At 39.6% G+C, this 27494-nt stretch overlaps 3 protein-coding genes across 4 annotated transcripts; all 3 read right to left on the minus strand.

The window, feature by feature from the left end:
• Window positions 1-41: 41 nt before the first annotated feature.
• On the minus strand, window positions 42-5670 carry LOC108872816 (uncharacterized). Its single transcript, XM_018660697.2, has 6 exons — window positions 5175-5670; window positions 4886-5066; window positions 3390-3459; window positions 2377-2479; window positions 1321-1453; window positions 42-854 (listed from the first exon to the last, which is right to left on the minus strand). The coding sequence occupies exons 1-6, from the start codon at window positions 5473-5475 to the stop codon at window positions 647-649; spliced, it is 996 nt and encodes a 331-aa protein (XP_018516213.1). The 5' UTR covers window positions 5476-5670; the 3' UTR covers window positions 42-646.
• On the minus strand, window positions 5670-21178 carry parp4 (poly (ADP-ribose) polymerase family, member 4). 2 transcript variants are annotated; one of them, XM_018660695.2, is made up of 32 exons: window positions 21062-21178; window positions 20312-20439; window positions 19237-19462; window positions 18167-18293; window positions 17872-17950; window positions 17675-17779; window positions 17093-17251; window positions 16622-16759; window positions 16282-16449; window positions 15405-15556; window positions 14688-14819; window positions 13951-14049; window positions 13470-13653; window positions 12986-13127; window positions 12564-12706; window positions 12228-12359; window positions 11826-11912; window positions 11461-11625; window positions 10870-10916; window positions 10545-10626; window positions 10137-10274; window positions 9851-10040; window positions 9500-9570; window positions 8532-8719; window positions 8160-8259; window positions 7589-7759; window positions 7257-7337; window positions 7011-7091; window positions 6816-6911; window positions 6473-6643; window positions 6285-6383; window positions 5670-5893 (listed from the first exon to the last, which is right to left on the minus strand). In XM_018660695.2, the coding sequence occupies exons 2-32, from the start codon at window positions 20435-20437 to the stop codon at window positions 5678-5680; spliced, it is 4095 nt and encodes a 1364-aa protein (XP_018516211.1). In that variant the 5' UTR covers window positions 20438-20439; window positions 21062-21178; the 3' UTR covers window positions 5670-5677. The 2 variants fall into 2 exon arrangements, with proteins under 2 accessions (XP_018516211.1, XP_018516212.1); XM_018660696.2 differs by lacking the exons at window positions 20312-20439; window positions 21062-21178 and adding an exon at window positions 19893-20032.
• Window positions 21179-22874: 1696 nt separating this feature from the next.
• LOC108872801 (heat shock 70 kDa protein 12A-like) lies at window positions 22875-27285 on the minus strand. The gene is made up of 4 exons (XM_018660666.2): window positions 26948-27285; window positions 26594-26818; window positions 26328-26499; window positions 22875-25278 (listed from the first exon to the last, which is right to left on the minus strand). The coding sequence occupies exons 1-4, from the start codon at window positions 27227-27229 to the stop codon at window positions 24245-24247; spliced, it is 1713 nt and encodes a 570-aa protein (XP_018516182.1). The 5' UTR covers window positions 27230-27285; the 3' UTR covers window positions 22875-24244.
• Between the last annotated feature and the right edge of the window lie 209 nt (window positions 27286-27494).

A 27494-nucleotide genomic window follows, 5' to 3' on the forward strand; every position in this document is an offset into this window, starting at 1 on the left:
ATACAATGGTAAACAAAAGAACAGATATTAAGGCACTTAAAGACCATTTTAAAAGATTTTAATTCTGCTCACGAGCACACACACACACACACACACACACAAAAACCTCAACTACTACTGTAATGAAGAACACAAGCGATACTTGATGAAGCCAACTATCTAATAGTGAAAATATGTTACGTGTGAATAACTTATATTTGCTGTGGTATATCTGCAGTGCAAATAACTGATCAGCAAAGTAAAGTTATAAATCATAAAAAAGACCCATCTGAAAAGCTCTGTCAGCTGCTGATCATAAAGTTGAGATTTCATAATAACATATTAAAATAACTTTCAGGAAGCTGCTCATGAGAAAACACTAAGAAGTGACAAAGCAACCTGCTTATCTTAAAACAGCAATTTGCTCAAGTTTCTAAAAATGATTCGTGCCAAAACACATCTAATCAGATGCTTGTGTGCAGCCAATTCTAGAGAGGGCAAAATATAAAATGATGTGATTCCATCTGTTGTGTGTGCTATTTGCATCTTAAGTATTGTCATTGCATAAGGCAAAGAGATGCATGCATATCTATGTAAAAACACAATCTATAAGATAATCTCATTTCCATTTCCTTCTCTCCATGTTCCCCCAGTCATGCTGGCTTGCTCAGTGGACCAGCACAGGAGCTGTGGTTCTCTGGAGGTTCAGACCACTGAGAGGTGAGAAAGGGGGGAGGCCTTCGTAGCCCAGCAGCTGACGAGTGGAGGACTCCCAGCTCAAACCGAACTCCAGCCGGCTGTAGACGCACGGGTACTGCCGGTCAGCCCAGCAAACCCAGTCCACCGCCCTCTTCACCTCCTCCCACCGCTTAGGCCTGAAAGAAAAAGTAAACTGATACCAATAGATGCAGCAACTCTGGGTACAGTTGACAGCCAGGTTTATACAATCACTCAGAAGTAACAATTACAATAAATTAATTCTGACAACTGAGAAAAACAGGCAAGTTAAGTTTTAAAACATACTGCAATGGGCTGATACATGTATAGCTTGGTTCCTCTTACGGATTGCTTTGTCCTCTGGCAATGCAAGCCTGAATTATATATCCACTGCAATGATTGTAGGCTCTTGTCTGTGATTCTCATTCAACCTAACTCAAGAAAGGCTGAGAAAGATCTACTTCATCAACATGAGACATTCACACTTGTTCATGTGCCCCGTTTGAAACATGTATTTTGCTTGCAGTGTGTGTCCTCAAGTTTAGACCCAGTTGATGTGTTTTTACAAATACCGTTAAGTCCCTCATTTCACTATCTTTATGTTATGTGTGGTTGTGGACAGACCTAGGCTGAGAGGAGTTGTCCAGACAGAAGAGGGTGCGGAGCAGTTTGCCTTCCTCCAGCTTCTCCACCCTCATCAGCTGCAGAACCAGAAGCGTCGCCACCAGCCTCAGGATGTCTGCATGGGCCCTTACACCTACACCACACGCACGCATGCACACACACACACACACACACACATATGTATAACATTGGTGTGAAGTGGTGAGAACCAAAGCTTACACCCTGATTGTTTTATCTGTAAAAGTTACTGACATTGGGCTGCTGTAAGAAAAACTGTGAGCATTTTTTTTTAAATTAGAAGTTTCCAGTAAGAACACAATGTCAGGGCATTGTTTGGGGACAGATAAATTACTGCTGAATTTTTATATTATTATTATTATTTTTTATGCTTGAACCACCATGAAAAATACTTTCATGTCCACTGCATTGGGGTGGCAGCAGAAGGCTCATTGATGGACAAAACTCAAATAAAAGCAACTCTATCTGCATGGCTGAATTCTTCTGGGGGGAAGTTGGAAGGTGTTTGTGATTAGGAGGAAATGAATACTATGTTCACCCTCTTACTGGCTTACACTGATTTTAAACTCTGTTCAAAGCAGAGCCATCCTTTAAGAACTCACTGGTTTTCCACCACATTCGTAGATTCACACTGAAATTGGTGTGACGGTACTCATCTTGAATATTTGTATTGAAGATTAATCTGAACTTTCTTTGAATGATGATTTTACATTCAATATGAAACATAAAAAGGACAGCCTTGCTGTAGTTTGATGCAGCTGAAATTCCCCAATGGTATGAAAGTCAGGCCAACCTGCACTTTATCAATTTATCTAATTCAAATATTGTTTAAATGTTTATGCCATGTACTTGAGTATATTCAATTCTCGTATTTGTCTGATATTATGTAGTAGGTTACTTTAGCAGTTTTACATTATGGTACCTTTAGTCAGTGATGTGTATATTTCTATCTATCCACATTAGAATTGGCCAAAATGATCTGAAATGAGAAACATACTCCCATTTGGAAGGCATGAAACAGCTTCTGAGAGTTCTCACCTAAGGAATGGATGCCCTTGTTTTTCAGGAACACGTTGGCAAAGAGGTCTGCGTTAACATTTATTAATTCACCCAGTTCTGTGGTTAACTCCCAGTAGCCCTCCTGCAATACACAGACAAATAACACAGTTTGTCATTTCATATGTGTGGTAAGTGGTAAAAACATGTCACAATTTCTCACTAGCCTGAGGATTGCTAGTGTAAGCAAAGCATGGCTATAGTCAGGGTCAGTTTTTTTTAAATCCAAAAATCCAAGAAATCAAAGCAGGTCAATCATATTCCAACATAATAAAGGTATAATAATGTAGGTAAACAGTGGCCCATAGACCAAATTCAATCCTGCAGCAAAACTACCTGGCTCCCTGATGAAAGCCTTTATTAGTTTACATCCAAACTTTACCTGGTTTTTCATAACTGTACTGTAGATAACGAAGTAAATTCAAGGCTCATGTAAATTCCAGTAAATACTGTAAGACCTTGTAACATCTAGCTCTGTCCCCACACACTCCTGCTCTCATCTATTAATGGAATGAATACAGATACAATCCTTAAACAAATCACAGTTTTAAAAAAAAACATATTGAAAACATACAGGCTTTTTTTTCTACTGTGCTTTTCAAACATTGGGCCCCCACTGAATAATGCTGACAAAAACAATGGACCATGGTGAAGTCTATTTTCAGACCCCTGATAAAGACTGATATTGTTGACAGATTCTCCACAGCTCTAGAAAGATACTAAATTGCAAAAGCATGGACAGATGCAGGTATTCTGTCAGCCTGACTTCAACCTATGTTGAGCTTGAATGCAGTTACTGTTAAGTTGCTTTGGACACCAAATGATAAAAGGCATTAAATATAATAACTAAATTAAATTAATAATACTGCAGATGTAAACCCACCACTCTTGTAACCCAAACTGTCTCCACTCACAGACACATGCAATCATTATTTGATGCACTCAATCACAACACTGTCTACTAAAAAATGATTCCAGTGTTTTAACAAACTCACTGAATGCTGCATCTGGAAGATCTTTGTCCATTTGAGCTCGAGTGCTTCAGGATCTGTTGACTTTCTCTCCCTGAAACAACATAATCACAGCAGGAGACTCTGAGTGAATATTGCCACAGAAATTATGCCACACATAATGCACACAGATGCACACACATAAACTCACTGAACACCTCATTAGGAACACCTGTACACCTGCTTGTACTATCAAATCAGCTAATCTTGTGTCAGTAGTGCAGTGCATAAGATCATGTAGGTATGGGTCAAGAGCTTCAGTTAATCATCATCAGAAAGCAGAAAAAATGTGATCTCAGTGACTTTGACTGTGGCCATGATTGTTGGTGTCAGATAAGCTGGTTTTAGTATTTCTGAAACTGCTGACTCTGGGCTTTTCAAGCACATCAGTCTGTGTAGCTTAGAATGGTGCCAAAAAAACCCAAAACATCCAGATCGGTGGCATGTCTGCAGACAGTCTTGTTGATGAGAGAGGTCAGAGGAGAGTGGCCAGACTAGCTGGAGCTGACAGAGCAGTAACTGTGTTTACAACTGTGGTGACCAGAAAAGCTTCTCAGAATGAACAAGACGTCACTACAGCAGCAGAGGACCTTGTCAGGTTCCAGTCCTTTCAGTCAAGAACAGAAATCTGAGGTTGCAGTCCGAACAGGCTCACTAAGGCTCACTGGACAGTTGAAGACTGGAAAAACATAGCTTGGTCTGATGGATCTGGATTTTTGCTGAGGTATGCATATTTTGGTATCAACATGCTTTGTGTAGACAATGCAGGCTTCTGGTGGTGTGTAATGGTGTGGCAAATGTTTTCTTGGCACATGCTGTACCCCTTAATACCAACCAATCATGGTTTGAATGCAACAGCCTGTCTGAGTACAGATGCTGACCATGCATTCCTTTATGGCCACAAGCTACTCATCCTCTGATGGCTACTTTTGAGTTCAGTGTACTTCAGTGGCCTCCCCAGTCACCAGATCTGAATCTAACACCTTTAGGATGTGATAGATCAGGGAATTGGCAACATGAATGTACAGGAGCAGAATCTCAAAGGCATAATTCTAACATTTTGTGGAATCCATGCCATGAAGAACTGATGCTGCTTTGACAGCAACTGGAAGATGTACCTGGTATGGTGGAGTATGGTGCTCCTGATAAAGTGCTCAGTGAGTGCACATTGTCATTTTAGGAAATACACTTGATTAGTTTCTTTCCAAAAGTTCAGTGAGACTTTATATGCCACCCTCATATCTGTACTGTAAATACGAAGGTGGAGCTAATAAAAGTGCTTGGTGTGTGTACACTGTATATAGATTGTACACAAATAATTTTCAGTCTGTAAGTCAGTTCACACGAAGGTGATTTGTCTGTTTTCATTTTGCCAACCAGAGCCATGCCAGCATTACAGTATCATATCATTGTTTTACAAGAATTATTAATAGGGTTTTTAATTGAAGCATTTAAAAAATAATAATTGTATCAGGACTCACTGAAATGAATGCTGAGCAGATGAAGACAGAATGATTTTCCTCCTGAGTTTTATCCTTGATGATCTAGCAATTCCTGGATCATCTAGCATAATTGGAGGGTGACTTAACTCTGCCTGAACCATACTCCCTATTCTCCCAGGTTGAGGCACACTTCCAAAAGATGCAGATCTTGCCCCGAAACCTGTTGGTAGAACTTTAGCTTTAGCAGCTTTCATTCTTGACAGTGGAACTTTAGAGCCAGAGAAACCAAAACCTGACTGTTGTTCCCCTGCAAAATTAGATTTGCTACCTCTGAAAGAGAAATATCTTGGTGTATGAGCTGTGGTCTCTGAGACTGAAGATGTCTCCTTTATGAGAGGTGATCCTGATTCTGTAGGACATTCGAGAAGCGCATTCGGAGCAGGTGCAGGTCCACCTGGGTAAGACATGCACACATCCACATCTGCTATGTCCAGACTCTTTGTTGGCATAGCCATCATTTGACAGCGAGCAACAGATGGTATGCTGTCTAAGGGCATGGGACCTTCAAATGAAAAGGGCAGACTACTAGCTCCCGACAGTGCATGTGTTCTGAAATCCTGTGTCTCCATTGACTGAGTCAATACTGGCCTGACATAATGGGAAACCCCTCTCTTTGGTACAAGAGGAGACGATGAAGTTAGGGTTTCAGGAAGGCCTGACGAATGAGAACTAAACACGGAGGACTGAAACCGATGTACAGCAGAGAGAGTTGGAGGGATTGGAGGTGGAGGTGGAGGTGGTGAGGCTTGTATTGGCACTTCTAAAGAACAGTTAAGAATAGGAGGACGACAAAGAGCAGGGGGAGGAGGGGGGAGTCTGGCTATATCCCCTGTTTGCATCAGGATATTCAGCCTCTCTCTCAAACTCATTCCTCTTTACTCTGGACATCCTGGAAAATGCCTTCAATTCAGCATGACTGTGACCAAAATCTGGTAGAGCTGCTGCAGCATATGGCACAGGTGATGCATCAGATGAGTAAGAGGGACTCTGTAAAAGAAGAGAAATACAGTAAATGAAAGGGGTCAGAACATGTTTTTTGCAAATAAAACTGAATTACTAAACTTCAAACCTCAAAATTCACTGTAGGTCACACACATATGATCTGTTTTCAGATCATATAATGTAATGTAATGTTACCTGATCTGTTAACAAGGCCTAAAGAGGTTTCACAATGGTGGCCTCCCTCTGCTTTAAAATTAAATTGGATATTTGTTGCCACACAAGGATATGTGATGCTAATTTAGGATTCATTAACCTTTTAAGTGTTATTAGTTTGTTTCACACTGCTCCTGCATTTAAAATTGCAGCTCAGTCTAAAATATGCATGTGTTACCCCCACAAAAACAGCAAGCTGCAGTTTATGCGTGAAGGAACTAACCGTTGGTGAATATTGTGGAGAGTCTGGGTCCATTGATGCTGAGTTCACAGACAAGTCCATTGCCATATCAAGTGAACTACCTACACAAAAGGTGTAATCCTACAACAGAGAATAATGCTGAATTAGTAAATTCCAGAAAGTAAATTTGCTCTTATGTTTTGATTACCCTATACACAGTGTCACTGTACCTGCATGGCATTAGTTTCAATATCAGCTAAGTAAAAACCCATGTCCATGTCTTCCTCCTCTTCTTCACTATCCTGTGGGAGATTCCAGCTGATGTAAGGGAGGAAGTCCACATCTTCCTCTGCGATTAACTTGGGGATGTCTGTGAAACCCTCGTCTGGTTGCTCTGAGTCCTAAAACAAGGTAGATGAGTTTGGGTTGGTTGGCAGCTACAAAATATTATGTAACAAATCCTGAAAACCTTGAGTGTTAAGTATTTGGGTTAGGGGCGGTTGCCCTGGAAAGCTACCAGAAGTAAATATGAATAACAGTATAAATGTGAGAAAGTGCAAAAACTGCACAAACCCTTTCCTCAATGGCCACAAAACTGGTGAACTGAGACAGAATGGAGAACTCTTTGCTTAACTCGATGATGAAGGACTTCAACTCTGCTTTCTTCCCCTGGAAAAGCAAAAATCCACATGAAAATGTGGAGCTCAGACTCGATGTCTAAACTGAAGTGGGTTGGTTTTGTTCTCACTCAGTAACACACAAACACACCTCATGTTCAGCCTCATTGGCATCCAGGCTTCCGTCTTCATAATCCCTGATCAGGGCTCGTGCTGTGAGCTTGTGAAGAAACTGAACACACACATCAAGACACATTTTAATCATCACCTCATCATCTCCCTATTAATGACATGTTTCACCTCTTTCCGATGTCAGGTTTTCCAGTGGCTGAGCCTATCAGTTGAAAGACTGACCGGTGCTGTTGAGACTGCTGAGAGTGAATATGTGTGGACTTACTGTGCCCCTAGTCTTCTGCAACTCACTGGTCGACACCATGGTTTTGAGCTCCTGGCCACTCAGGTTTCCAAGGAGGGTGGCCTGTATGAAATCACTTATCAAGGAAACATGCCAAATACTTGCTGGTTTGTAGCTTTTTAAATTTGAGGATCTGCTGCATATTATTGAAAACTTAATGTAGTTATGTTTTGATAATTAGCTAAAGAAAATCTCAAGATGTCACAATGAGCTTTGGGAAATTACAATGGGCATTTTCAGTAGTTTCTAATATTTTATAGACTGAACAATTCAGCTGCAATTCAGTTTGAAATCATGTACAAAACACTGTATACCTGAGTGCAGTGTGGCACAAAGCCATAGACCAGGGTGTGACAGTCATTGAACAAAGCGTGGAGCTGTCTGGGGGCTTGCACAGGAGTGGGTGCTGTTGGGTTGAACTGCTGCCACTTCACTGACACTGAGCTGCAGCCAGGAGATGCAATACGCTTCACCTGACATGCTACCTGTGGCCAAAACAGATAGATTAACAGCAGTTATTTCATTATGTGGGACAGTATAACTGTCACATTTAAGAACTTGTTGCTTTAGACTTGACACGAAGCCTCTTGGGAAATCTGTCAAGTCCCAAGTCCCAGATTATACTTTCAGTATATCCTCTGAGATTACACTGTATGTGTGTAATGTGTCTACATGTGTGAGAACTGCAATTAAGGCAATACATATGACAAGTAAGAACAGAAAATTATGTATAATCATGCAACAATGCTGTTACATAAAGTGTGGATCATTTCTCTTCATTTAGGTACAATGGAAATGTGCCACTTCATCCACATTAGTAGCAGAAACATAGAATCAGCATATATTCTATGATTGTCTGTGATTAATGAGAGGTATTAATCTCACCTTCTCTGTCCAGTTGTGTTTGGTTTTAGTGTCAAAGAATTCATAGGCCCCACCCCCTGCTTGGGCCAGAGCTCTCAGCATGTGCCGATTGGCTGTTGGGCTGAAATGACAAAGAAACATAAACACACACCTTTAAAATGTGCAGTCAAAAGGAAGCTCAGTGTACAGTGCATGCTAGCTACCACTGTACTTTAGAGAAAAGGTTAGAAATGTTTTCAACTCTCTGTATCTTTTCCTTTTGTCACTGACTGTAGGAGGATTTATCAGTACTCATTAACATAAGCACAAAGCTAAAATTTATGATACCTTTAACAACAACAACAACAAAATCCTGTACCCCCTGTGACCTATGATCCCTTAGACCATTCAGACCTGAGGCCACAGGTGAAGAGACGGCTGTGCTGAGCATTTTCTCTGAGCAGCTGCAAGGTGAGCTCTGCATTCTGGATGTGGCCGTCCGACAGCAGCAGCAGGTTCCTGGTGCCATGGGATGGGGGCAGCAGATTGAGAGCACGCAGGGGCCGCCACAGCTCAGTGCTGCCACCTACTGGAGGTAAGCGCTGACAGGAGAGAGAGAGAGAGAGAGAGAGAGAGAGAGAGAGAGGAAGAGAGGTATTGGCAAGTGTATTGCTGACAATATCTCCCACTTGGTAAAAATTACAACAGACATGCCAACAAACTGCTGATTATACCTGTAATACAAGTTACAACAAACAATAAATATAAAATCCCATATATATTATACAAAACTGTATTTCATTCATTAAAAGATATTTAACAATTGCAAATACAGTATCTTAAACTATAATACTTACAGTACACAGTATATAGTCTCAAGGACTAATTAACCTACTTAACGTCTGAACCAATTGTTTCTTCTTAAATAGCTTTTGAATGAATTGTTCACAGTATATTATCTCTATGTTTTTACAGGAATTCCCAAATTCATATTCAAAAGTCATGTTCATTCACCATTGTTTGCTGCTCACTTTTTTATGGTTATGAAGTGACGTTTAGTGTGTCCATGTAGCACAGAATCAGGTTGCTTTCATACCTGCAAGCTCAGGCTGGATCCATTTCACATGTAGTTTAGTTGCTGTTACAGTATTTTAACAAAGGTTTGATACATTTTATAGTTTTAGATATTATATAGCTTGTTATACAATTGAACCTTAGACCTAGGGTCGATCATATTGATCAATGAAATTAATCACAGAAAATAATAATGCATCTCTCTGCATCAAGTTAATGCTCTGAAGCAACAGTACTCAATATTCTCAATGCCAATGGCTTCCAGGTTGAACTACAGTATGAAAAATGATCTGCCAGTCATAACTCACCCTGATGAGGTTCTCTGCTGCATGTCGAGCTTCAGCAAGTGGCTGTGCTGTCAGGAACGCATCTGTGTGATCTGACAGATCAACACACATTAAAAGACAGGAAAATGACTATTTACTACTACAGTCTTTCATGTAAAATGAGAGTTGACTTCACATGGTAAAAAGTCTCCTGATATAATCCTCTGGTGTACTGGTGGGAATAATCTTCAAATTACATGTATATAATGATGTAGATTTAGCTTCCTCTTCATTAGTGAGACAGTTATACTCTTTATTTTGCCAACTTGTACATGGTCTTTTTTTTTACATTTTATCACAATATACATAAAAACTTAAAGGGACAAAACTGACCTGTGCCAAATAAAATGACATTGATTCTGAGGTTGTGGCCAAGCGTTTTGAGGACCTGAAGGGCAATTTTCTGGGCCATGCAGAGAGACTCTCCCTTCATGGACTCAGATGTGTCCAGCAACAGGACAACTTCATCGGATGCTGAGCTGGAGTTGGTGTCAAAGTCTGGATAGAAAACCAACATGCAGGCCTAGAGGAGAGAGCGACATCATTAAGGTTAAAAAACTGTGACAAATTGAAAGAAAGAGAGGAAGTCAAAGAGACCAAAGAGACCAGGTTAACAGACCTGGCTGTCCTTGTCAGGGTGTTTCTCCACCCACATCCTAGGCAGGTGGACCTCAGACAGAGTGACTGATAGCTGGAAACCTTCTGCACCCATGACTTCTCCGGGCAGCACACTCACTACTGCCTTACAGTCTGTTCTCTGTGGGATCACACACACACACACACACACACACACACACACACACACACAGATGAGAACTTCAACTTCTGGTATGATTGTGGAATAAAGAGTAAGGTTTTTTTTCTTACAGTGAGCATGCTGTGCAAAGTGACATAGTTTCAATATCAAATTAAAAACTCATAAACATTTTAATATATTTGTAGGCTTTGGTGACTCATGTAAGACTCCAGAATCCAAAAGAAATAACTGGAAAAAAATAAATATTGGATTAACAGAATGTGAAATTACCTTAATCTTGACTTTGTGAGTGATGCACTGCAGGCTGGTGATTTCATATGGCATCTCAATTGACATGTCCAGAGTGAACTCTCTGAAGGAAAGTAACAAAACACTGGAAACAGAAACCTCTATCCAGAAGTTTTACTTGATAAATGACAAATCAATGTTTAACTCTCTGTGGATCGACAGGTCAATAGATCCACTGTTTCATCACGCTACACAGAACATTCAGCATTAAAGATAGAACCAGGTTTTACAACACAAGGCCTTAGAATTAAAAATTAAGTAAAACATAAATTGCACTGAAACAGACAAAAAACATAATATGACATACCTTGTACTTGCTGCCTTATCAGTCACACACACCTTTGTTAGAGTGACCTGTTGATCAATGGAAAGCAGACAAAAACAAAGATAAGAACATCAACATTTTACTTTAAATGCTGAGCCCCACATATCATACATGATGAGATCCAATATCTTTGCCTTTCTTTGTAACTCCATACAAAACTGAAGCAGGTGGTGACAATTAGCACCCAAGACAGAAAGACACAAGCCTAATGCAGCAAAATAAACAAATAAATAAACTAAAACAGCAACACTTGGCCTGCGAGGTTCATGCAAAAGGACTTGAAATTCTAAACTCTGCAGATAAGTCCTGCTTTGATTGATATGTGCTGCTATCTCATACAGTTAATTGCCTTTTAACTGACAAGTGCACGTAAGAGGAACTTAACGAATTACCATAGTGTAAATACATGCATATACAACAGTAGATTCTGCTCTCTGTTTGTTTTTATTGCTTTGCTTTTAGAGGGACATTTTGCCATTTTTCTCTCTTCTGACAGCCTGCAGAGTAACAACTGATACTTTGGGGTGGGATTCTTTTAGTTTTTTTTGGGCCTCCTGTCCAGGCTCTCCTTACTTGTGTGGTTTGGTTGAGTGCTGCACTCTCCTGCCATGGAGCCACACTCCCAGGCAGGGAGAAGAGAATACTCCCATCCCTGACGATCAACTCAGACACAAAGGTAACTTTAATGAGGACAGTCGCCCCGGGCGGCAGATTGCCCACACTGATGGTAAAGACGTCCTGCAGTGAGCACAAAAAAATACATCACAGTTAATGTAGAAATACATTTTTATGTATCATTTTAATCACAGACACAAACAGTTTTAAACTGTTAATAAACATAAATGAAATGCTATGAAAAGGTTCTATTAAGTACTCTTGTATGATTGATGAAATTGCTAGATGATGGGTGTTTGGTTAAGTGAAAGAAGTGGACATACAGGAGCATCTTGGTCCATCAGATATGCTCCATGTCCTTTTTCAATAGCCTGCTTGTATTCTTTGCGAGCCTTCTCTTTCTCCTTCACCTGAGAACCAAACATACACAAACACAGGGTCTTGCTAATAATCCTTGATGCTAGTTTTATCCTCCTGGCATAAAACGATGACTATAACGATGACACCACTGTTCAAAATGTGTACGAGCAACATAGATGGTATTATATCACTGGTTTCTGTGCAGCTGGTGTGATAAAATAGATGCAAATTCCCAATAATTAAAGATAAATAATGACAAAATGACATAATAAAGAAATAAGACATTAGATAATAAAGAAACAGAGTAACTGAAGGTAACACAGTCAATAAAGAAATCTGAGACAAGAAAAGTTACACTTAGTTACCTTTCCCACCACATGTTTCCCATTTATAAAAGCTTCAAATCCACAGACTGCTGCAGTGTCATCCAATGGGAAGACATACTTTGCCTCAATGGGCACAGAGCTCATGTTGGTATATTTTTGGAAAATGATGACCTACAAGAAGAAAGAAGAGAGGAGAGATTTTCAGGACAGATCAAAAATACTGTCAGTGCTTTCTTTGAGATGTGAGCCAATAAACTGAGAAGTTAGTAAAATTTTATATCCAGTAGTCTAATACATTTTCGGAGGTTGACTCAAATCAACAATCAGATCACTATGAAACAAAGAAAACACTGAATGAGTCTGTTTTTTTTTCACCTGAGAGAGCAGATCCATCAGTTTACACTTCACATGGACAGCCTGCAGAGGGAGCTGCTGACCAGAGCTGTCTAACAGTCCAGCCGTCACATCCTCCAGTGGGTTTTTAATGCTTTCAACCCCGTCATCCTCCAAACTGAGCTCTACACACACAAACGCACACACACACACACACACATTTAGACAATCATGGGACACTAAACTCAAAAAATAAAACTGCCTTTTTTTGACTTAGCTGTGGTCTGAAGTTAAACTCTCAACACTTAAGTGGAGTAGACTGGAGAATTGTATTGCAACAATCACCACAATATGGTGTGTAACAGTATCAGATGTTAATGTTATCTAAACTGCTCATCCTTTGGAGAACTGTGCTTTGATATATTTTGATATATTGATATATTTCACCAGGGTTTGGTGCTCACCTTGATCAGGAGGAGGCAGACATGGCTTAGCAGAGATGTTGATTTCAGGACTGAACTCCTTCAGTTGGTCCCCTTTGATGCTGAACTGAACTATGTACTTCAGTTTCACTTGATCAGGACTGTACACCACATACTCATCATCCTGGAGCACAGCCAAGTATGATTGCATATCAGGGTACACACAGGCATAGAGGCATAGATGTGTTAGGGCTGAGTGATGTTAAGCCATATAAAACACTAACATTAACAGTATGTCAACAATTTGAGGACACCATTTGCTGCCAGAGGATGGCATGCGACAAATGGTCCATATAATAATGAAAAATCTTAGATGTACATTAATTTGATTGGTTCATGTTTGTGTGGTACCTGTTTCCTATATTAGGTATGAAAATCTGATTTAGGGACAGATCATTTAGAGGACTCTTGGTTTAAGATTTATCTTTCAGTCTACATTCACACACACACATACACACACCCCTACCTCAAACTCAGAGTGAGTGTTGGGGGTATGGCGGACTCCGTGCACGCTGTGGTGTCCTTCAGGGGCTTCAGTCAATGTGTAGTCTTTCTTGTGGATGTCCTTACAACTTCCCAAAGCCACATCACACACCAACAGCAGCCGAGAGCCGTCTGTCACACTGGGCATGGAGTACTTCAAACTGGTGCTATGGATAGAGAACGAAAGATAGGCTTGCTAAAAATAACTGTGTTGTTGCCATCATCTGGGTTACTAAATGATGAAATAATATAACTGAGGACCACAGGCGCCGTATCATTTTCTTTAATTAAAATTTCATGCTTTTAGTTAGTATAGTGGTTTTAGGCTTTCTTTGCTCTTGTGAACAAATTAAGGACAAGTTAACTCATGCATTTCATATTAGTGGAGGTGTTTTTGTATGTAAATTGATGACAAAAACAATTTTTTAAGAATAAACCCCTAAAATTTCAGATTTTCTACTAACCTAACAGCATCACTGAAGTAGATTCCACTGCCCAGATTACCAATGTCTGTTCTCTCTATCCCATGATGCTCCACTCCGACACGGGGCAACAGTAGACCACTGAAGAGAAAATGAAAATACTGAGTTACAATATAAAAGTTCAGATTTCATTATTGTTAAGTTGAAGATAAAGACCTGCACTATACTACCTGTCAGACTGTCAGGATTACCATAACATCACATTCACATCACTATATAATGCACGCATGAAAACCAAGAGGGTGAAAAAGTGCAGAACTGATTCAAAGAGTTTAAAGAGGAAATACATTATAGAGATGAGCTCTAAAACTGTCACTACATTCAGTGTTCAATCAGTGAGAGTGGGAGGCTCTTCCTCAGTGCCATCCCACTGTGTGAGTAGGCCAAGGGAAATAGGTAATTCAATTTTTTTTTCAAATGCTCTATATTACATGTTAAAAAATAAAGATATAATGAAACATGTGTGAGACATTTCCATCAAAAAAAAATCCTAATTATATAATTGCATTATAATATATTTTCGCCCTGGTTTATGAACAAATATCTCGTCTCACATTGAATCTCATCAAGGTTTTTATTTAACTTTGGATCAGATTAAAGTAGGCTGTAGATTGTGGTTTGAGTTGTAATTAAGGGTAAGACATCAGGAAATAATCAAATACAATTTAAGTCATCACAATGTACACAGTGCATGTGCGTGCTTATGTGTGTGATCTCACCGAGACAGGATTCCTACAAAGTTGCTGGGGTTGGAGGAATGGAGCAGTGGCTTAACGTTCCCAAGCTCACTCTTAAATGTCTGAAGCTCCACCCCTCTGCTGACACGCAGAACCTGTTGAATCTGCACCTCGCTGCAAAGGATAGATGGAAACATGGGCAGTGAGATGCCACGTGTGAAAAATATTTATAAAAATTTATAAGTGTACAAATGAACACTACTGTCTACACAAAAAGCACTCAGCGCTGTGCTTCAGAGTTCTGTGTTTCTTTGTAGTGCCTCAATAATGAGTCTGTACTATTTACATCAATATCTTTATATCACAATTAATTTGAATGGCTTGTCCCGGTTACTTCATAATGAATAATTTTCTACATCTTTAGATGGGGAAAATCTGATTCAGGTGAAACTGTATTCAACTGCTCCAAAATATCTTTTCTTTTGACATTTACTGGGCTCTTTATTAGAGCAGAGAATGTATCACCTGTCATAATGGCTGCAGACTAGATATATAAAACCGCAAAAAAGAGTTGCTCTAAACCAGAAGAATGAGACTAACTTGAATAATGACGCTGGTATTTCTGTTTGTGACACGGATTGACATAAATAGCAGGTACTGTGCATTTATATCAGTTTTGAAAGCACTGGATCACTGCAAATGGGTTCTTCTTCTCTCTAGAATATCAGACATTCAAGCATTTCTGAGGTAGTCTGCTACCTTTTCTGCACCAGAGCAGCCACAGCCTGAAACTCGGAGCAGCTGGGGGGAACGGTCTCAATGCTGCACCTCAGAGCACGGTACTTCCCCAGACAGGAAGGAGCGGGACTTCTCAGAGTCATCTCACTCGTGTTCAAAACATCTCTGATTAACTTGGACAAAAAAAATAGATTGTGTTCTTTTCAGCATGGACATGTAGACATGACAGCAGTGATTATTATATTATGTGTTTAATTATTATTATTATTGTGTTTTGATTACCATACAATAAATGCAATTAACAGTTTAAATATTTTAACCTGTAGCATGTTTACACTCGAATAAAATAAGAAAAACTCAAATGTTGAAGGACTAGATGATTTTAGAAACCCAAGAGATCAGATTTGAAGCACATTATCCTTGAGCATGATAATCACCACAGACACTGCAGTAGTGTAACACCAGATTTGAATCTTACCTCAACTGCCAACCGTTAGTGTGTGTTTCAGAATATTTATCAGTGTTTATCAGAAACAACATATCAATGTGTTACACTCAGTGGAAATGATAAGATATGTGCAGTGATGCATGTCAATCACAGTTTGACTTTTTTTGTGTTCACAAAGCTGTTCACTGCTCTCCGTGATTCAGTTTAATTCTTTGACGCTGTAAGTGGCTAAGTTCATTTGAGCACAGCATTGTGGGACAAAAGTGTCCATCAACAGAACATTCATCAACAGGTTTTCTGTTTTTTTAGTGTGCATACTGGCTGCTTTGAGTACACATTTTTGTGTGTAGTATGGATTTAGAACACAAATATGATGTATGCACACAAAATAACTTTCTGTATGTATATGTGTATCTGTCCTAGTCTATGTACATGTGTGTTCTGTGTTACCTGGCAGAGGTCCAGTTTCTGAGAGATGAACTTGGCATTGGGAGGTAAGGGCGCCGCGCAGTGTGGCAGCAGGGTGTAAACCTCCTCCAGGAGAGATGCCACCTCAGCATGCTTTGCCTCTCGTAGCTTCCTCTGAGCCTGAAGCAACAAGCCCTCTGCCCTGCTCACCTACACATACACAAGGCATGGATCACAAGTGTCAATTTAATGAGATTCATGATGAGAGCCTTTTCTGGAAGTCAAAATGAACAACAGGCTGATGGGACAGCTCATTTCAAGAGTACAATAGCAGATTTAGCAGACTCCAATTTTACAGAACAATGTACAGAGAAAACCTTACATCATTGAGGCTGAGCTTGTCGATTGAAACTTTGAGGATGTTGCCAAGGTAACCCAGGGATTCAGTCCACAGCAGCTCCACAAAGACGCCCACTTCCTGTGATAAGCTTCCTGTGTTCAATTTCTCCTCCAGCAGCAGCTGCCAGTCAAACAAGGAACATGGAAGTTCAACTACTCAGCTCATTAGGTTCAGCAACAGTACACAAATGTCCAGCAGCAGTGGCTCCTAAGGCTTCACATATCATAAAACCAGTAAATCTAGCTAAAACTCCCAGAGAACAGTCAGAACATACTGTAAACCTTACATAAAAAGTAGTGTTTTATGCATTTTATCACAGCTTCTTGATAAAATTGATAAAATCATGCGATTGTGCTAAAAATGACATTACCCACAATGTATTTTCTTGGCATGGATAAAACTGTCAGCAAAATGTGTAAACTTTTACTGTGCTGTGCAGTGAGTGTGCTGGACCTGCTGCAGGGGGGTGGAGCCCAGGGTCGGGGCCTGTGGGGGGATGCTGCTCCTCAGCTGCAAACCAGTAGCCAACAGAGTCTTTCTCAGTGCTTGGTACACCTCTAGAGCTTCCTCTGATGTGGACAGAAACACCAGCATGTCCTTCACTGCATCCTTCTGTTAGCACAAACACAGGTACTGGTATGTAGTTTCATGTCTTCCCATCGTGCACATTATTGCTCTACTTCAGTCTCACTTGAATCCCACATTCTGATTACTTGTCCCACTAGTGGGGCTAAAAACTGATGCCCCACACTAAAGAACTTGGATGGTATGGTTTCGCTGGACATTTTACAGTACAGCACAGTGTCCTGTGGTGGTTTAAATGCTGTATCTGAGGCTTTTCCAGACAACTGGAGGACATTCTGAGGGAAAACTAAATTATATTGTAAATTATATGTATATCACATTTTGCAGAGATGACTTTTTTTCTACATTCAGCTCACAAAAATTATTATATTGACAAATGTCAAATTGCTTAACAGGATCATCTCTGAGCTGACATGCAATATAAGCAGTAACATACAAAACACATCATACCTTGGCTAATATATCATTCTTCCAGTACTTGACCACACGGTACTGCTGTCCTTTCTCTGCTTTGGCACTCTGCAGCTCCAGCACACACCAAGTGTTGCTGTTTATCTTGAGAGAAATGTATATTAGTAATTATAGTGCTTATAGTACCACTATTACACTACTAGTAGTAGTAAGCTAAAAAGGAATAGCAGTTTTACCTTCTCAAAGATTGAATACTTGGCCACTTGAAAATTATGTGGATATGATGGAAGATCAGCATCAGTTTCAGCAAAAATTCTGTGAATTTGAGCAGTTGACGACAAAATTGAAAGGATCAGTTATATTTCATCAATGTTTGGGAATATATTTTTCTGCAGAAATTTTTGTGAACATCATATTTAATGGTGTGGTATTTTAGGCAATGGTGTGAAACATTAAATACTAAACACAAAAAACACTGATGAAATGGTTTTAATGAGGACTCCCTGTGTAACTTGAGCATGTTTTTCACACCTGAACTTTTCCAGAACATTTCCACTCCTCTTCGGAGTTTCTGCCCTCTGAGTCAGGCTGACGGAATTCACAGGCTTGGCCTGACCTTTGGGAGGCTCAGCTGCTGTGCTCTTTGGTACTTTGGAAACTACAATGTACAAGACAGAACAGACACACATTTATAATTCACTCAACCTACACTCAAATGTTCTGCAAGAGCTGGTATGCATGTAAAGCTGGGTATGTACATACTATGTAAACACTGTGACAAGTAGATTGCTATATACACACTTATACACACAACACTGATGACATAACACTGCTGCAGGTTTGAATTAACACTAAAGAAAATCAGAAGGTGTAACAAAGTACAGGAGTGCACACACCTGAAAGCAAACACACACTTTATCCAACCTAAAACCTCCTTGTTAAACCTGCTGAGTCTCAACTGTATTTTTAAAGTACAAGTCCATACATCAACACTGAAAGAGAAGTGAGAGGGCAAAACTACTGAACTAGATTTGATAAGCAAAGAAACTCATGACTTGAGTCTACGGTAAGTGCAAATAATAAGGCAGTGACTGATCATGAGTCACTGAGCTGGAATTAGGAGGGGTCCTGGTTCTTATCTGGTTTGTATGTCTTCTGTAACTGATTGAGTCTGCACAACATTTTCTAGACATCACCTGTCAATTACACAGCGAGGAAGAAATCCAGGCCTGGCTCCAGGTGATCATTAAAGCTTGATTTGTACTGAATAGGATCCTGATACTCCTACTCATTGTGTTCATCTTCTTAGGAGTTAACCATAGAGGCAAAATAGACACTGACTGTGTTAATTCATTAATATGAGGAAGTGAATTTTACAGACTGTTAAATATCTGCTGACCTGATGAAGGGATTTTCTATTATCAAAGCACTGTAAGTCATGTCCATACAAAATGAAAAAAGAGCTGAGAATGTGACAGTGTAAAGTACTTTTTAAAACTCTGTTTTAAGTGCATATACTGTATTTGTAGATTGTGTATCTGCTTAGAGTCTATACATATCTATGTTTCTTTGGAAACAATTGCTGGCTATAAAGATAATACCTTGATGTGAGAGTGGATCTGGTCTCGGTGAGGAGAGAGGAAGCAGAGGTGAAAAAGCAGAGACAGAGGAAGTGTCCAGCTTGTATCCATCCACAGGCAGAAGAACTCCTCTGTCCACACAGCTGTACACATACTCCACCCCGACCACAGGAGTTTGGTGCTTTTGGATGCTACGTAGCCTGTTGGAGCTCAGGTTGGACACATCGCTGGTCACTATCAGAGAGCACTATGGGAAATGTAGGTGAGAACACAAAACAAGTTGTGATTTTTGTTAATCTACAGTATATAAGGGATCCAATCGTGATCATACCTGTGGTATAAGTAAGGTTAGTTAAATAAGCCCAAGATGAATTATAACCCTGAGACTGCAGCACCCCAAACACATTCAAGTCAGCAGTATGGAAACATTTTGGTTATCCCCCCTCCCAAAAAAAATTGAGGTATAAACCCATACTGCAGGTTTGGGGAATCACCCATCCATTACCTAAACCGCTTATCCATTAAGGGTGGTGGAGGGCTTGGAGCCTATCCCAGCTGTCATCAGGCAAGAAACGGGGTGCACCCTGTACAGATGGCCAGTCCATCGCAGGGCCAACATATATACACAAACAACCATTCACACCTACGGGCAATTTAGAGTCATCAATAAACCTAACCTGCATGTCTTTGGACTGTGGGAGGAAGCCGGAGTACCCGGAGAGAACCCACACAGGCACAAGGAGACTCCACTCCCGGGCTCGAACCCAGAATCTTCTTGCTGTGACGCCACAGTGCTAACCACTGGTTAAAGGAATCATAACACTTATATAAACATATCCAACAGGTAGAAGTGCTCTAGGTGTAGACAAACTGTTGAAGGTAGCAGAATGCATTGGTGCCATGGTATCTTTGTTGACTATACCACTAGGTTCATCCAAATATTAATCATATTGAAAATGGATGATATTTAATTTCTAGTAAAAGAGCTTGAACAGTCTGATATCTCTGCAACAGAGTTGGGAAACAACAGGGCAATACCAGTCTAACCTGGTAATAAGACACACCTACAGTGGGGAATGATCACACTCACACTGACCTGTTTATTGACCACAAAGGAAATGCTGCCTCCATTCTCTGTTATTGCTGACTTTAGCTTCTTCTTCTCCTTGAAAGGCAAAGATTTCAGCTCCAAAAGTACAGTGCAGTCCTCGAACACAGCCATGCCTGTAAGGACAACACATACCCGAACATATCATGATTATAATTGATAATTATAGCAGTGTATGATCACATATAATACTAGTTGGTTTCAGCAACTTGCTTTGTTTGATGTTTTTTCACATACTTGCATACAGACTTTTAGTGTAAATAGCAGGGTGATAGGTTTTAATATACTTTAAATGTCAAGATTTAAAGTATATTAATGTTATATCTCCAGTAGAGCACACAAACTCTCTCTCTCTCTCTCTCTCTCTCTCTCTCTCTCCTCTCTCTCTCTCTCTCTCACACACACACACACACGGAAGCAAATTCCCCGTAACATTAAATTAACATTACAATCACTACCAGGTGCGCTAAAACAGCATTAGCTACTTTACACAAACTGTCACATTTGTTCAAGACGTAGTTTGTCTCTTTTACACACATACATACGAAGAAAAATTAAGAAACAAAACAACCAGGATTTAAAAAATGAACAAAGTTAGCAAAGTGTAGGTCTCCCAAAAATGTCCAGTAAAGTGCATTATTACCCGCAAAAATATGGTTAGCTAAAGCTCTGTGAAACATTTTGCAAATAAGTAAGTTAGGTGTTAAAAACAAATAAAACTACTAAAGTTTAATTTACCGCAAACATCCAGGCGATACTCCTACAGCTGCTGTCAGAAAGTATAGGTCGAGGTGTTGTCTTCTATCAGACGAAATACTGGAACATTATCATCTGTCGCAAGTGTGTATTTCAGGTCGCCTTGTTCCGGTGTATTTTCAAAATAAAGGTCGTGACGTTAGGTGACGAGAAGCTTTCAACATAAACCCAGTGTCACTATGATAATGAACAACTGTAAAATTAATATTTCAAAAAGTTCTTTTGTTGTTTGCATATCTAAATTTAATTCAGCATTAAGCTGATTTCATTGTAATATACTGAGTTTTTAAAAACAAAAACAATGAACAATTACCCTTTCATTTTGCAAGCAAAGTTGCTTGTAACACCAAAGGAATTCTGGTCAGCGATGATGATGCTCAACAACTATGCTTTTGATATGTGCCACAACTGAGCAGTGTTTTCTGTCTGGCTTTTACATTGAAAGAGTAGTAGCAGTCTCGCAGTCAGTCGCTGTGACTTGACAGAGATAGTCAGTTTCTTCCTGGTTCAAATCAAACACAATTTCCAGTTATCCATAGGGGCTGCTCTATTTACTGCACAGCCACAGGGCCATGCTGCCCTCCTCTGGATGAAGAGTTGTACTGAAAACAATAACTACACAGTGAAACATAAATTAACTGGGCAAACTTAAGTACAAGTGCATAAAAGAATGAAGAATCAAAGAAAGAATATGTGATGTAAATTGTGATTTTGTTTCTTGCTGTTTGAAACAGCCACACTGGGGCTTCTATATTTTATATAAATGGATAAATACTTAAACATATTGCAGGGAAATTGAAAACAGGTCAAAGAATGTCAGATTTAATTCAGTGGCTACTTGATGATTTTTTCAGTACTAGCATGGGAATTATTCACAATCCCCTTAAGGAGAAAAAATACATTATTTAAAGGCAGCTACATGCAGTTAGCTGAAGTACAAATATTCAAAGTGAACTCAATTCTCAAAATCTCATTTTATCTTTCTATTGAGCAGCCAAAGAACTTCCTCTGACAAAGATGAGACAGAGTGCTTTATGAACATACGATGTCAACTGATGATTAGGCTGGTTAAACTTGTTGAGTTCGTGGCAGTACATTTCAAGTAATATAAAGTCACATGTTTGAATTTGTTTTAATATAAATTTCTGTGTTTATACGCATGAAGATATTTGACTACTATAACTGGACATACATATAATCTCTTTGTATTTATAATATAGATTAAAGAGGAAATGTAGAACAGCAGATGCCTAGCTTGAGATAACAGAACAAGTTGCCTTTTCAACCATATGAGGTGTGTAGCTCTTGGGATGACAAGCATGATAAGTATTTAAATTAACCGGGTGGGTTATCATGGTTTGGGGCTCTATTTTCCTGCTGGTTGCCAAGCCAGGGTAAAAGCAAATATCATCTTCTGCAATGTTGGAGGTATACTTACTTTATTTAATGTTTTATCATCTGCACATATTCTGTACTTTCCTGGCTCCAAAGAGGACAGGTGCAGTCAAAGCTGTGTTTGTGCTGAGGTGAGAGGACAGGTGCAGCTGTGTTTGTGCTGATGCATAGTGCAATTATGGTGCTTATTTTTACAATAAAGTGCATTTGCCAGTTTCTTGGGACAGATAATGTATGTTAGGAGGGGATCATGGGAAGCAATTATTAATGTATGTTATTATGTTTCCTGTTTTTAGGTTATTACTTCACAGCAAAGAAATTCACAAGAAATCCACCAAACTAAATATCAACTTTATTGAACAAAAAATTAACATATATAAATAATACAGATATTCTTTGGTCTTCATTGTGGAGTGGCACAAACTTTCAGCAAGAACAATAAGTGCAGCAAACTCACATTTGTCCCCATAATCACCCCCATCGTTTCATGTGCCATTTCACACATCAGTACAATGTAAATAACTGACATGTCATAGAGTTTACAATACATATTTTTCCAATTACCCCTGACACTTTTCGTTAAACTTCATCTTGGGGAATTTATTTGAATGGACATAAATATGTTCATACATTACAATTTGTCTGTAAAATATAATAAAATATAATAATAATAAATAAGTGTAAGACATCCAGAAGTAATTGGCAGGAAAAAAAAACCCTAATCCTGAGGTGCAGAAGGACTCACCTTGGCAAAAGCCTGGTAACAAACCTGATTTTTCCTGTGATGTACAGTGCTGTGAAAAAAATTCCAGCTGGAGGCGATAAATTCTCGCTAACTCCTGTGGTGTATTTTTAACACATGTGTTATATCTGAAACACTACAGGTCTAAACCCCATGTGGTTTGGTGATGCTCTCTTGGCTAAGGAGAAAGGACAAGACAGTAGTGTGGCAGCATAACCATTTCCATAGCACCATCAAAATTACCACAAATGCAACAGTAGTCAGCGCAATAACAATATCCACAGCCACAGCTTCATCCAGCACAGCCAGAGTAGCTGCAGCTGTGCTGACAGCTGGTGGCTGCTTAGTTTCACAGCTTGGCCATTCAAAAGGATTAATGAACAATAAATGCATAAAGTGTGACATCATCTCTCCTTTCTTATCATCTCTCCTAAACTGGTTGTGTGTTATAACTGGAGTGGACCAACACACTAACTGTTTCTGTGGATCAGGGCAAACACAAAATTTAATGCAAGGTATTGCAAAAGTTATTGCAGGAGAAAGCAAAAGAGTAGTTAAGAAAAATCCCACCATGATCCCTTAGTTTTGAACTGAACTTTCTTTGTGATATAATCCCCTGGTTGTCTGTGGATAAGTTTGTATTTTGATTTTATTACACATATCATGAAGATCAATTAAATGCCTCTTTAATTCCATCTGCTTTGATTTCTCAAACAAATTTTATTAAGGACAACTCAGTTCTATCCGGTGTCTCAGTAAACTGTGCCAGTGAGCCACCACGTACAACACCAGGACCCTGGAACTGGATCACGTACATAGAATGGACTCCAAAGGTGAGCAAGTTCCAAGGTCATGAGGAGAGGGACCATGGCACAGCATGCATGGTAAAAGGTACATGCCCTCTATTTAGCCATTGCCAAATTGTCTAATATCTTGACCTTTGAACTTGTCGTATGATGTTGATACAATATGTTTTGAGGAAACAACAGAGGAAATAGCTGCATTTTGGTAGAAAAGCTAGAAAATCTTCATGCTCTGGTCATGAAATCAATCTTAGTTTCACCTCTTGACTGGGAATCAATGTCAGTGACTGTGGCTTGAATTTCTGTGGAGCCAAACTTTATTTCCAGTTTGATTTTTCGATTTCTGCCGCGTTCAGTGCAGGGCATGTTAACATAAACTGAACCAACAGGCTCCAGTCCCCACTCATCCACATACTTTGGATTTCCTCTTTCTGTGCGGTAAAATGCACAAATTACAGATGTCTGATTTGCATCTACAGGATTGAAAATGTGCTCTCTGGTTTCATCCCAACCAACATCCTCACCTATTTCCACCAGTTTCTTGAAAATATCACGACACCAGTCCCCCTCTTGATTTGCGATTTTCTTTTCTGCCCGGTGTGTGGACTCATCAAATTTCTGCCAGACATCAATCCCGTATGTAAAAGCACTTTTTCGGATTGCCACAATCCCTGGGTTTCTTCCAAACATGACAGCTCCCTTCACAATTGCCTCCTGGGCCCTGTAAGGACACAGCACTTTACACTGAGTATTAAACTCACTGGTAATGCGTCTACGCAGAACATCACTTGAAGCGTAGCCCCCCACTAAGAGAATATACCGAATTTTGAAACCTTTCTTCAAGATTTCTCTGAGATTGTTGGTGATCTTGCCAAGACTGTCACTAAAGAAAGATTTCATTTTCTCTCTCGAGATTTTGATTTGTCCATCATCCCAGGATGCGCCTTGCACCTTGTTGAAGTATGTTTCAATCTGCTGTTCTCTTTTCTTAGCTAATTCAGTTAAGTTATATGGGCAGGCGACTCTGGCATCATCATCCTCTTGTTTGATGAAAGTGAAATCATACATCATTCTCTGAAGCTCACTGGGATGGCCTTTTTCATACTCATCCCACAGGTCATCAGAGAATATTTCTTTGAGGAAATCTTTGAATTTTTCATCCACTGTTTGTCCTCCCATGTCATTGCCACAAGCCTTGTGCAGTTGCTTCAGGGCGCCTCCACACAGCACCTCATGTACAGTTATGTCAACAGTACCACCTGTAACACAAAAACGTATGTGTGCTAACTACAGCATTTGAGCAAGTGGTAGTTTTTTTAAATCACCCTTCAAAAGTCTCAGAAGCATTTAAAAGTATGTCAACTGGGCTTAACTGTGTCAGTGTTATCCAGCTAAAGCTACTTATTCCATCTATGCGATTCAGCCTGTTTTAAGCTGCTCAAGGTTTCCGCCTGTGGTAATGAATTATGCCTTCTGACTGTTGCCAGGTTTTTTAATGTAAAATGCCTGTTGGAAATATTAAGTTTCAGTGAGGAACAGCATTTGGGGAAAAAAAGAAATTCAGAGTCTGGTTGTCTTTACAGTTGAGATGAAGTCCCTTATAACTTTGTTATATCTGACAAACAGTGGGTTTACTAGCTGTGTGAATCTTGTGGTTTAATGGAAAAGACTATCAAATATACAGTACATGTTATGATATACTGCATAAACCACTCGTGTTTTAAAACAATGTATATGTACTTATACATAATTGAATTGCAGTGGTTCAATACATTTGTGGACTTTTGCATCGAATTTGCAAATCAACACTTGACTGGCTGTAGGCAAAGAGAGTTGGAGCAGAAGCTTTTGATTTTTTGAAGTAGATAGTATGGACAATGACAACCTGAATGTTGCCATCAAAGAGTGCTTCTGCCAACCATCTACTGGGATACAACCAACTTTGTTTCATGAACACACCCTTGTTTCAAGTGAGAGACAGCAGGTGTACTACCACTGAGACAATGCCCCCATAGAAACCACAGCAAGCATCACAGGTACACCACACCCAGATGTCCTTTTTGATTTTAAAGGAGGAAGTGGTGGATGTTCCCTTTGATGTGCAGGGGTCATCTGAGAAAGTAAATAAATTGGTTTATCATTTGCTTTCACTAGTTACTGAATGCTGTTCATTTCAGCAAATGACACGATTAACTCTAATCAGCAGATGATTTGTCTGAGTTGTGTCAATTTGGAGCACTCGCTTGTCATGCATGTATTTTTTAAAGCTAATATTTGGCTTTAACAGGGGTTATACAGCACTACATACCTCCACAATCAACAACAATGTATTGTGTTCCTGGAGTGTCCTCTAATGTGTCTTTGTTTTGGTTGTCTGCAATGAAACCATCAGCTGGGAGCTTCTTACACCAGATTGAGGCTGCCTCTGGTTCCAGTGCTATTACCAACCGGTTTGCTGTTTCATTTGTTACAATTCCGGCCTAGAATTTAAATCAGCAAATTAGTCAATCAATCAGTACAATGAATGTAAAACTGCATTTTATTGTTCTACACTTTTATAAAACAAGTAATTACCTCAGTTGCAGCTTCTCTCATGAACTGCTTTGCTGAAACATCCCAGATAGCAGGTACTGTCAGAACCCAGGTGAAATCAGAGGCAACATACTGAATCCCTGATGTATGGACACTAATGGTTTTCAGTGCATCTTCCTTCAGGTAGTGCAGTGCTGCTGTGAATACTTTCAGGGCATTCATTGACTTTCCATTTGCTGCCGGAATCATTATGTTTCTATTGAGTTTCTGGTGATAAGTTACAATATATTAGTTAGTGAACCACGATGCTAAATACAACAATATTGGCAGTGGAGTAGAATAACTCATTTAGACACAACTTTCTTGGGTTTCAAACAATAAAGATGGTTTACTCACTTTTCCATAGAGAGACATCTTGAAGTTTTCAAAGAAGTACTTTTCCCTTGCTTCTGGGTTACCCATCTTACAATATGACATTTTGGCATCATAACCAAAGCCAATGAATTCTTCCTTTTCATTGAAAAGAATGCAGGTTGGAGTCTTTGGGGTGTCAAATCGATGCTTTTTCCCCCAGGTCTTCAGAATGGGCTCAGTTTGTGCCTCTCTTGGTGACACACTGTAGGCATATCCACTGTATGCAGTACCAAAGTCTATCGCTATGATAAAGGAATCACCCATTGCATAAACAGATTTAGCTATGCGAACTAAAGAAAAAGTCAAAATGGCAATATACAGCAATTACTATGCCTAAAAAGTGCTGAATGTTATGATTCAGTGCATTTAATAGTGTTCTGTCAATGTTCTGTCCCTCCTCCCTGGCAGCTGTAGGAAGGGTGTGGTCACATTAAAACTACTGACAGACTCACAATGAACATCACAGGTTGAGAGAAAAGAAAGAGCAAAATGAACAGAAACTAAGAGACTTGTTTTCCCTCATCTTCCT

The sequence above is a fragment of the Lates calcarifer genome, linkage group LG1 (genome assembly GCF_001640805.2).
Source record: "Lates calcarifer isolate ASB-BC8 linkage group LG1, TLL_Latcal_v3, whole genome shotgun sequence".
Classification (NCBI taxonomy): domain Eukaryota; kingdom Metazoa; phylum Chordata; class Actinopteri; family Centropomidae; genus Lates; species Lates calcarifer.

Excerpts from the sequence above, each read along its gene's own strand:
- parp4 (XM_018660695.2), bottom strand. The coding sequence starts at position 20,437 with ATGGCTGTGTTCGAGGACTGCACTGTACTTTTGGAGCTGAAATCTTTG. Across the intron at positions 17,780-17,871 it reads AGTATTCAATCTTTGAGAAG|ATAAACAGCAACACTTGGTG; the intron begins GTAAAACTGCTA and ends ATTTCTCTCAAG. Across the intron at positions 10,041-10,136 it reads ACCCTGACAAGGACAGCCAG|GCCTGCATGTTGGTTTTCTA; the intron begins GTCTGTTAACCT and ends TCTCTCCTCTAG.
- LOC108872816 (XM_018660697.2), bottom strand. The coding sequence starts at position 5,475 with ATGGAGACACAGGATTTCAGAACACATGCACTGTCGGGAGCTAGTAGT. Across the intron at positions 3,460-4,885 it reads TCTGCTCAGCATTCATTTCA|GGAGAGAAAGTCAACAGATC; the intron begins GTGAGTCCTGAT and ends ATGTTGTTTCAG. Across the intron at positions 2,480-3,389 it reads TCTTCCAGATGCAGCATTCA|GAGGGCTACTGGGAGTTAAC; the intron begins GTGAGTTTGTTA and ends TGTGTATTGCAG.
- LOC108872801 (XM_018660666.2), bottom strand. The coding sequence starts at position 27,229 with ATGGGTGATTCCTTTATCATAGCGATAGACTTTGGTACTGCATACAGT. Across the intron at positions 26,500-26,593 it reads TGAGAGAAGCTGCAACTGAG|GCCGGAATTGTAACAAATGA; the intron begins GTAATTACTTGT and ends TTTAAATTCTAG. Across the intron at positions 25,279-26,327 it reads CATTGTTGTTGATTGTGGAG|GTGGTACTGTTGACATAACT; the intron begins GTATGTAGTGCT and ends TTTGTGTTACAG.